Source organism: Lucilia sericata, unplaced genomic scaffold, assembly GCF_015586225.1.
Source record: "Lucilia sericata isolate MDLA Ls3-8-SP2 unplaced genomic scaffold, ASM1558622v1 Contig000067F_arrow, whole genome shotgun sequence".
Taxonomy (NCBI): domain Eukaryota; kingdom Metazoa; phylum Arthropoda; class Insecta; order Diptera; family Calliphoridae; genus Lucilia; species Lucilia sericata.
This window is the reverse complement of record NW_023994101.1, coordinates 636,425-647,815: the sequence shown is the minus strand read 5'-3', so window position 1 is coordinate 647,815 and position 11,391 is coordinate 636,425. Positions and strand designations below refer to the sequence as shown.

Here is an 11,391-nt window from a genome sequence, read left to right as displayed (position 1 = left end):
TCTGATTCTACCACCCCCCTGTGAATTTAGCTTGAAATTAAACCTGCTTAACCAAAATTTTTTTCTAGTGACATTTCTATTTTTACAGTATTGAGGGTCTTAGTCAAAAACCCTCTTTTTCCACTTTACAAAAAAAAAACATAAAAAATAGTTTTGAAATTCCTAAACTTTGTTGTTAAATTCAAAATCATTTACTTGAAACAGCAATATTCTTTTAATTATTATAAAACTAAACAGCTAAATAATTATTTAATAAAACTAAATAAATCATTTAATTTAAACTTTTTATTAAATTTATTAAAAAAAAAACCTTTTAAGCTAAAAATAAAATAAAAATTTGTTAAATAAAACAATTTGAAATGTGAGTTTTTATTTATTTGTTTTCAAATTTATTTTGAAAATTATTTTAAATCTCTTCTTTTATTATTGAAAATAGTTTTTTGGGGGTTTAATGAAATTTAAAAGAATTAATAGTGCAAATAGTTTTTGTTTATAATTATTAAATATAATTTGTTTAATACTTTTCTGGAAAGAAACCATACATTTTGTTAAAATTTTGTTTTATTTTAAAATATTTTTTTCCATCATTATTATTAATAATATTACATATTACTTATTAATAGTAATTCATATTTATTTGTTTAAATAGAAAAATTCATGTTTTGTCAATTAACTTAATTAGCTAAATGTTAATAATTAAAAAAAAAAATGATGTGTCAAAATTTTCATTTAATTACAATACTTTTCGTTTTTTATTATTTATTTGTTTCTGACGAGCTGTGTAACAGTCATTTGTTTGCTAAACACAACAATCGCGCCAGGCGTTAACTACACTTGTCGTTGTGAAAATGAAAATTAAACATTTAAATAATCAACTTTAAGAGTCAGTTTTCAGGTTAACGTTTAAGGCTTAAATTAAATTTAATCTTGGAACGTTGTCTAGAGGAATCTCTTTAGTTAGTTTGCTAGTTTAAACTTGGTCAAAAAAAAGTCCTAATATTAACATCTGATGCGATTTTGAAAAATATGAAAAATATGTCAATCTGTCATTTGTTTATTAAATAATTTAAAATAAGTTTTCTTCCCTTCTAATTTTTGTTTAACAAAAAATAACATCGTTTTTAATCTAAAGACCTTTAGAAATACGGCCACTATTTTACAATTCCTTTTTTTGATTTTTAACTAGTACAAAGTTTTTTGATTTTCAAATTATGTTATTTTAAATAGAAATAGATAAAATTTAAATTTCTCTTAGGGAAAAGTTTGTTTTGTTTTTAATAGATTTCTTAATAGTAGTTTTGGTTTTAGTATAAGGTAAGTATAATGTATGTAATATCATTGTTTTGTCATGTTTAAAAGTAGGTACAGAAAAATGACCTATAAACCAATTTCGGAGACAAACGGTCTTGTGGTATACATTCAAGATTTTGAAGTATTGTGAGAAGTCTGAATTGTTTAACTATTTAGAATTCTTATTGGTTTATAAGTCATAATTTACATTATAAATATGTAAATAATTATAATACATTTATAAATAGCATATTCTAACTATAAAATAGAAGTATTTATCCATAGGTTTCCAAAAAAATATATATATAATTTTTAAATATTGTTTGGAAATTATAAAAATCCAAAAATTTTGCGATGAGTTATTATCATGAATCCATTTTGATATATTCACCTTCGTGAGAGAGTATACATATATGTATATATATAAATTTGTCATTACGTTTGTAACTTTAATATCTTCCGACCCTCAGCATTTAAATTCAGGTGAGAAGTACGAATTTAAATCATCAAATTGTAAAAACGAAAACAGAAAGGGGCAGGGGATCGGAAATCTTTTCCGAAAAACTGAATCTTCTACTATCTCTTCGACTACCTGTCACCTACACGGTTCTTCAGACAGAGATATATGACATCGATACAGCCGCGAGAAGAATCCGGGAACAAAATCTTGAAAATTCGAGCATACATATATACTTGGAGGCTCTTAAATTCAATGTTATTAAGTCGAAATGTCAATTGTATTCAATCATTGGCACAACTGACGCAACATTACGTTAAGTTGATATGGGTTCTAGGACATGGGGGCATCCGGGGAAATGAAATATCTGATGAATGCGCAACCAAAGGGTCGTCCCTAGACTTACCCCTAGCGCAAAGGGATATTCATACTCCCCTGGCGACCCTATCAAAATTGATAGATGACTGGGCTTTCAGTGAGACGGAACTCAGGTGATCAAATATCACCACTTGTAGAATATCGAGACTGCTCTGGTCCACTCTGACAACGGATTGGACATATGTCGTGACATATGGGCTACCCACATTATAGCTACTGTAGAAGATGTTTGGAGGAAGAAGAAGTGGAATCCGTATAACACCTTCTATGCGACTGCCTAGCCTTACAAGAGCACAGACTACTTTATCTTGGTAGAGCTCTTTTCCACGAACTGGAATGTCTCTGAGATGCGTCAGTAGTAAACATAATCGGTTTTATTAGGAACACCGGCTGGTTTTCACGAAGACCGCAAGAACCAAATAGTCAACGAAATTAGGGTGGGAAATCATTCTCTCAACATAAGGGAATGAAAATTCTAAGGGTATAACAATGGGCCACAAGGCCTTCGGGTGAACTCGCTAACTAGCGAGCAACCCACGTAACCTCACCTAATAAAGATCATACCTAATACCAACAAGGATGTAAAACCGATATCTAGTACACAAAATATGAATTTTTGGGAATATGTCCTAGACAGTCACTTTGGGACAAGCCAAGCCCAAGACACTCTGAAAGATATATCGGACCTCATCTGAAGCAAAGGCAATCGAATTGCCCCAGTAGCTAAATATTATGAATGAACTCAAGAAGAAGCAAAGCTCCCCGTCGTCCTACTTGGCGACAATGCCAAACTATCTTACTCAAAGGAGTCTCTAGTCAGTATCCTGCGAATTTCACTTGATACCTTAAATTTTTCAAATGATTTATTGTCAATAAAGCAATTCTCTGTAAGCGGTGTTATGTATATGAAGACTTGGGTCAATTATGGGCCGTTCCGTTAATAAAAAACAATATTGTTTAAAACTTGTTTACGTTAAATTTAATTTGTATGTCAATTATCGGCAATTTCTGAAATGGACTTTATGTGGGGACCGATTTTCCCCATTTTCAATATCAAATATAATTTCAATAATAGAAAATATTTCGGTTTATATCGTCCCAAAATCTTATAATTGTCCAGAAAATGTATTCTTTTGTGGGTCTACGACCACAATGTGTTACAAACAGAATGATAAGATCAATATATTTTTTGATGGTGAGTAAAAAAAGAGGTTAAATACTTCTATATCATATTCAAGTCTTCACAATTTCATCTAGTAGAAGGATAAAATGATGGAACTTTGTGAAATCTTGTATGCAAAAGAATCAAAAAAATGTTCATTTAGTTCGTTCATTTTGTTCCTGCTGAATAGTTCCAATGGTTCTATTGTTAATAGTTATTAAACCATAATTAGGCAAAATTCTACAATTGATAAGATTTGAATCCTTTACTTGAATGCTAAATAAAACTGTGAAACTCTTAGCTAAATTTGAAAAGCTTATAGCAATAACTTGATAAGTTACAAAATAAAATTAAAAAAACTATTTTAAAATTTAAAATTTTTAAGACATTTATAGATTTTTTTTAATTGAAATTTGATAAAGAAATAAGTTTATGTTATCATATAACTTAACACGTTACTGCAATAAGCCCTTTAATTTGTGTCTCATATCTAAAATAATAATGAATATTAAAATATATTTAAATTTAATAGTTTTATTATATTGTATGTGTATTTTATAATTTGTTGTTAACTATAGTTAATTGGTTTTTTTTTTTTTTGTTTATTTTGAGTTTAGTTTCAACATTGTTACAAAATAATGACAATTTTATTTTTATTATTAGATAAGTATTTTTTTAAGTATTTGATTTTTTTTTTGCTTGTAAGTTTGACGGATTGTTGTATGAGGCATTTCGAAGAAGAAATTTTTTCATTCGTTTGTTTTTTTTTTATAATTAGTTTAACATAATTTTTATTCATTCATACCTATTTTTCTATAATTAGTACACTCAAAACGTCTAAATATTAATAGTAGATATTAATACATATTAAGTTATTTAGTTTAGTAACTATTTACGAATGGAATGTTTGGGTTTAGAGGAAAAGATAGAGTTTTTTAACTTGAAAAAAACCAAATAATTTTTAATTTTAACTACTAATTATCAAATTGCTTAATATTTTTTTACTGTTTAGTTTTTTTATATTAAATCACAAAATAATTTATCACATTTTTAAAATATTTAATGACAATTTTTTTAATATCCTTAAAAAACAATTTAAATATCAACTATTTTTTCAGTTTTTCATATTAAAAATTCTTTCGAACAAATATAACTACTTGTTTTTGTTTGTTTTTTAATTAAAATTTTGTTTTGTTTAAATTTGTTTTATATTTTAAAGTAAATAATTTATATATTGTTTTTGTTTTGTTTATGTATGTATATTAAATATTTTGTTTAACTACCATATAAAACTATGAAAACTTCTTTTGATCTTTATAGTTTTGATTTCGAAAATTGAAATATTTTTGTGGTTTCAAAGCCTCTCTTGTACTTCAAGATTGTTTAAAGCCCCACATTTCGGTTTCATAATAGATGCGATAGATGTTATCACGTATTAATTTGGATTTTTCTTTGGGCAGAGCCAGTATGGCCTGTTGTTTTTTGAAAAATTCCAAACACAAATCTTGTGGTGCACCCAAGGCATGTATATTGCAAGTAAATGAACTAAAATAATAGAAATTTTGTTAAAAATCCTATTAATCATTTTAAAACCAAACTTACGTTAATTGTCGAAATGATATATTTTCCATTTCTTTATCCATATCGCTTCCGGCTGCCTCATTTACCACTTTCGGTGAACGTTCCCTTTTGATTTTATTGGCATGACTATGATGGGAAGAACTTGAGGTGGAAATTTCAGTTTTATTTAAAGCTTTTTCTTCATTGTCAGTTTCAGTAGTTTGAGGCTTTGGTTCTGGCTCCACTTCATTCTTAGTTTTTTGCTTAGCCTTACGTCTTTCCTGTTTCTTTTGTTTAGCCAAAACACGATGATCCCTTTCCGATTGTAGGGATTCAAAAAATGCTGTATTCCAAAAGCGCAAAGACAACCATATAGGCTGTTCACGCATAAAAGTAAATAGATATTCACGGTAAGCATCACAACCGGGAACATCAACTAAAATTTTAAAAAATAATTATACCAAAATTATATTTTAAAACTTAATTTCTCTCAACTTACTTTCACGATAAAATATGAAACACAAATTCATTATAATGGCAGCTGGTGGAAAATGTTCACATTCATTGCATTCGAATAAAACCAAAGCAAAATGTTGTATCAAAGAATGAAAAGTCAATTCATTCACCACCTTCACCTTATTCTTTTGATCCACCAGAAAACGTACAAACCATTGACGTCCTATTTCTAAACGTGTCATGGCACCAAATTCCGATTTCAATTCCAAATCTATAGCATTTGCATTGGAGAATAAGGTTTCGGTAAAACGTTTCATAAATTCTTTAATGGGCTCTTCACCGGCACGACAATCTAGACTTATGGAAGAGGCCCATGAAGGCACCGAATTTTGCGATTCTGAACGTATAAAATTACGCCAGTCGGTCGACTCTACACTGGGACTAACCTGGCACTCTAGATCATCACGCAAACTAGTTAAAGTACTGCTATTGGAATTTTTACGTCTAACAGGAGGAACTCTTATGGAATGATTTGAGGTTGCCGCAGCGGCATTAACTACAGATGATTTACTAAGTTCACGTTCATAAGAGGGAGGTTGTACCTCAATATGAGGCGCTGTACTACCAGCCGGCACCACTGGATGTGTGACACTAGCTGTTGAACTTTCACGCATTCTCATTAGGTCTCTTTGCATATCCAGTTCACTGCGTCGAGCACCGGGTATGGCTCTTGCCCTTTCATAACCACCCGAATGTCGGGATTCTATGGAATCGGAACGTGTAGTGCTACTAACATGAGATCTATCCTGTAGATTGTTTTGAAACGATCTCGAGGAGGTTGAGGTAGACGATGATGAGGAGGAGGATGATGAAGAAGATGAACGGGATTTGTCACGTTTCTTATTGCGCAAGGCATCCAGGCGAGGTCCTTAAGGAAAATTTAAAAAAGTATTTAGCCAAAGTTTGAGTGCTAAGTGTTTTCATTAGTAACTTACTTGGTGCTAAATTCGGTTGTCTATAGCGACCAGATATGATTTCTTCATGAGCTCGTCTTGCCTTAACCCTACGAGCCTCATAGTCTATTTTCGTATAATCAATGGATTCATCAACTAATGTTTAAAGAAATTCATTGATATGGAAATTATAGAAAATTTTATAAAATAAACTTACATTTAGGTATTTCTTCCTCATCATCATCACAATAGTCCGAATCACTTGAACTGATATTAAGGGTGAACTAAATTTAAATAAAAAATAAATTTAAATTAATTAATTATAAATATTTCTTAAATTATATATTTATCACAATTTTGAAAGATTGATTGATTACCGGAAGTCGAACTATGGTGTTTGTATTACAAAAAAAATTAAAAAAAAAAAATACTAAATGGAAAACGAAAAAGTACCAGAAAGTCCCATTTTTTATAGATTTTCATTCAATGAGAATGCTGCGTGTTCATTTCAAAAAGTACCAGTTGGAAAACAAAAAGAACAGTTTAATCTTCCAAATGTTGATTCCATCAGGATTCTATATGTCCGATTTTATGTTTCTAGGTTTAATAATTCAGAAAATCCAAAAGGTACCATTTAAATTCTAAAGGTACCAGAAAGTACCCATTTTTAGATTTTCATTTAAGTAATATGCTGCGTGTTTAATCTTGTGTTTCTAGGTTCAATACTATAAAATATTCAAAAAGTTTCAGTTGAAAAATGGAAAAGTACCAAAAATACTTTCCTATAGATTTTCAGTCACGCAGGATTTCAAATGTTTAATTTTATGATTCTAAATTCAATATTTATTGAAAATTGAGAAAAGTACCTTTTGATGGACGAAAAAGTACCACAAAGTCTACTCTCATTAATCTGGCTCTATATGTTTAATTTTACGTTTCTAGGTTCAATAATTCAAAAGTACCATTTAAATTACTAAAAAGTACCAGAATTTAATCACCGCGTGTTTAATGTTGCGTTTCTATATTCTATATTATTAAAGATGTAAAAAGTAAAAATTTTCATTCACTCAATTTTGTGAATGTTTAATTTTATGATTCTAGTTTCTATATTATAGAAACTTCTAAAAAGTACCTTTTGAACAACAAAAAAGTACCATAAATTGCGCTCTCAATTATTCCGGGCTTTATTTCATGTGAAGATACCTGGTACATATACAAAGACAGACGGTCATGGTTAAAATCATATTATGGAAATCACAAAACGGAATGACAAACTTATATATACCCTTCTCATACCCGGGGAATGTTTCCTTGATGAAAGACCCTCATCTTGGTGTACTACAATTCCAGGGTAAAGAGGTGCTACCAGTACCTCTAACTAGTCTGCCGGGACTAGTCGTGGAATGATTTGACATGGGGTCTAACCAGAGAACCACATTATCTGGTACTACGGGTGGCCAGTTGCCCACAGCACTTGTCCTGTCTGGTCAGTTAGTTGAGGTTCCTTCGGAATCCACGTAGTAGCTGTGATTTAAACCCACATTCTATATTTCGGGATAAGTTCAGTGTTATGGCCGATTGACAACATATATACCCTGACCTGACTAAGCGTTGGAAATGAGTTGGTGTTAATTGTATATGATACGGGATGGATGTAGGGGTATACGGAACTTGCCCGGCCGTATACGTAGAGTGAGTCTGTCGTTCTCTTATGAGTGTGACGGATAAGTGAGAAGTGTGCTGGGTTGAATGGTGATGGATGAAAGGTATCTTATACAAGCGATACCATTAAATTTTCCTTCCTTGTCTAGAATTATAACAGTGTGTCACTGTGAGTAAGAACAGAGTCACGGCTTATTTGATGGATTCGTACTTCAGTTTACCGATTACGTCTCTAAGTGCTGACTCTACAGAATCCATCCCATCTACGTGGTTGTAAGCGGAAGTGATGGTTTTGCATCGCGGAAATTAAGCAACGGGGCAGCAATGGTCAGAGATTAGATAGCTCAAGTACTTGAGCAAAGTGCACGTATACTGGACCGGAAATTCCATATACATAAATTGCCACCTGAGTGTAAGAAGCGCAATGGGAGGTGGTGAGTCGTTACAAAAGCTCCCCCAGTGGTTGAAAAAGACCACCGTAAAATGGGCCAACTCGGCAGGTGTTCACGTAAAGCACTTCGACATTAATACCATTCTCACGAAAAAAGACCCCATTCTAGACTTTTTACAAAAAAGTTCTAAAGATTGTCTGAACTTTTTTCAAAGATGACAATTTTGTAAAAAAGTATTATGGTTTAAGGATCGGTCTGTTAATCGGATACCTTCAAATCAGATCCAAAGCTGAAAATTTGATATTTTTAAGAATAACAATTTTCAAATTGAAAAAATACTTAAATTTGCATTAAGTTTTTTTGCAATAGGCCTTTACTTAAACAATATAGCGTGTTAAAAAAATGTAACAGATTATTATCTTCTAACGTTATATTTTACACATGCATATTTATATACATACTATGCTATCAAAAGTATTTTAATTAAAAACTAAAACACTTCCTTTCACTATTTTCAAAGGTCTTTTTTTATGATTTATTTGCTGCAGTTTGATATTGTCTGCCTCTTTAACAATAGCCTCCAGTCTTTAGGAAAATTTATAAAAGTATTACTGCCGTAAAAGCATATTTCCTCAAACTAGACTCTCTCTCTCTGTGCATAGTCGTAGTCTCCCCTCTAGCTACTCCTCGCTTTCTGTGTATTGCTCTGTCGCTGAATTGCAATTCATTTTGTTGGTATCAAGGCCTTTAATAACATTTTCTTTTACAATTAATTACACACCAACATCCTTGTAAACTAAACACACACAAACTTAGCTAGAAAATAATAAAAAAACATAAACATGTCTATCATACAAAATAGAGAAAGTTTGAGCATTGCTCTGAGTACATACATACATACATACATACATACATACATACATACATACATACATACATACATACATACATACATACATACATACATACATACATACATACATACATACATACATACATACATACATACATACATACATACATATGTATGTATGTATGTTGGAATGTTTGTGTGTTTGCCTTCATATTTTCTCAGTATTCTTCCTTTTTGTTTATGTTTATGACATAGTACAAACTGCAATATTAAACCTTGAAACATATGCTGTCACGGTTATTTTTGTTATTATTATTACTACTACTTTTGCTAATATTTTATATGAGTAAAAATGTTTGTTGTTGTCATTAGGCCTTTCGGCACTAAACAACTCTGTCTTACTACTGCTACTACTACATTTGCAAGGTCAAAGGCAAACAACAACAAAGAGCATGTAAATCATTATTATTATTAAAGGAAACGGAAATGTGAAATGTTGTAACAATTTTGACATTTATTTGTGTTTTGTTATTGTGTTTACATACCTTTGATGAAATGCCATTTAATAATTCATTACTATTTCCCAAAACAGTTAAGAATTTCGATTTCAATATACCAATGGCGGGGGTACGACCCATAAAGCTTTTAATGCGTGATGTTTCACCCACCGGTGGTGGTGTGGCTGGTTGTGAAGGCGTAGAATTAAACATTTTAACATTTGTGTAGCTGTTTATGAAGGTTTGTAAGTGTGTTTATCGCTTTAATAATATTAAACACATTTAAACAGTAATATATAAAAATCAATGTCTGTAGGCCTTTCTTACTTTAAAAGAAGGTTTAATTGTTGTTGTTTTTTTACTTAGATGCTGCCTTTAGAGATTACTGTTGTTGTTGGCAAAGACATTTACATTGTAAGTGTAAGTTCAATGAAACTATTGAACTTTTATTTCCTTTTCTTTAAGGTTTTTTTGCATTCTTTTATATTTTATATTCTAGCCATAATATTTTTATATTACACTAAGTACATATTTGAAAACACACATAATAACACTTGACTGGTCATATTATAACAATGCTAATGCTGCCACAAGATTAGCTGCGGCGCTGGCAATCTAAAACATTTACACACAATTAAATTACAGGCTGCAGCCAACGTCACATAACAGCTAGTAGCAACAGCAACAACAACAATAAAAAACCCGCAATTTAACCGATTATAGTATATTACACTCTATTGTTTACGAGAGTTCATGTTCATCATGATGTATAAGCAGAACATGTTTCCTAGTATAGACATGTGATGTTGTTGCCCAATACCAAGCACCTTCTGCTGCTCCTCCTCCTATTTCTTCTATTGTGAGGGACTCCTGGCCATCAAATGAAATATATGTATATTTTTTTTTTTTTTTTTGTTATTATTATTTCTTGCTTTTTGTTTGTTTTGTCAAATTATTGTGTGTCTGATTATTGATTTTTACACCGTCTTGTGCAATGAAATTTCGTAGCCAACTAGAAAAAAAACCACATTCCTTGAACTTCACTGGCTTTACAGTTAAATATTTTATTATTTCTTTTTTTATCATTCCTTTACTTATTAATTTTTTTTTTTATAATTCTTTTTAACAATTTGTTAATAAAACACTTTAATTTGTTCACAAAACAAGGCACTTTTTTGTTGTTTTAATTTGTAATGTTATTTATGACATATTTTCTTTATTTTTAAATTTATTTAAAACATTTTCTGCCTAATTAAATATTTTATTTAATTTTCTTTTTCTAAATATTTGTTTAAATTTTTCATTTTTTTTGTTTGTAATATTTTGATGTTATTGGTTGCTTGTAAAAATCCATTCTGTTGGCATGAATGAGAAATGCTGCAAATAATACTCATACGCTGTGTAGAGCTTTTTGTTTTTTCTTTTTCTTTAACATAAACATGTGTTTTTCCTAAAGCATACTTTAGGGTGTTGACGTTAATAGAAAAAGCCATAGCTTTATGTTAATATAACAGTGGGGAGGTTTATGTATAAAACAGAAAAAGTTTTTAATTTGAAAAGTCCGTTACAATTAGAGAATTTAAATACAAATTTAAAATATAATTAAAACAAGTAAGAAGGCATGGCCGATGATACCCTACACCAGTGACTATGTTACAAATTTTGATTATTTTTTTAATAATAAAGCGTTTAATTTCATTTATTTATGCAAAATATCATCGTAATGTTAGT

General features: G+C 30.4%; 1 protein-coding gene across 2 annotated transcripts; it reads right to left on the bottom strand.

Annotated features, from left to right (window-relative positions):
* Positions 1 to 454: 454 nt before the first annotated feature.
* LOC119616327 (uncharacterized protein KIAA0513) lies at positions 455 to 11,011 on the bottom strand. 2 transcript variants are annotated; one of them, XM_037972684.1, is made up of 7 exons: positions 9,988 to 11,011; positions 9,709 to 9,921; positions 6,474 to 6,540; positions 6,299 to 6,412; positions 5,347 to 6,231; positions 4,890 to 5,283; positions 455 to 4,832 (listed from the first exon to the last, which is right to left on the bottom strand). In XM_037972684.1, exons 2-7 carry the CDS (start codon positions 9,871 to 9,873, stop codon positions 4,661 to 4,663), a joined length of 1,797 nt encoding a protein of 598 aa, XP_037828612.1. In that variant the 5' UTR covers positions 9,874 to 9,921; positions 9,988 to 11,011; the 3' UTR covers positions 455 to 4,660. The 2 variants fall into 2 exon arrangements, with proteins under 2 accessions (XP_037828612.1, XP_037828611.1); XM_037972683.1 differs by having other exon boundaries at positions 9,709 to 11,011.
* Between the last annotated feature and the right edge of the window lie 380 nt (positions 11,012 to 11,391).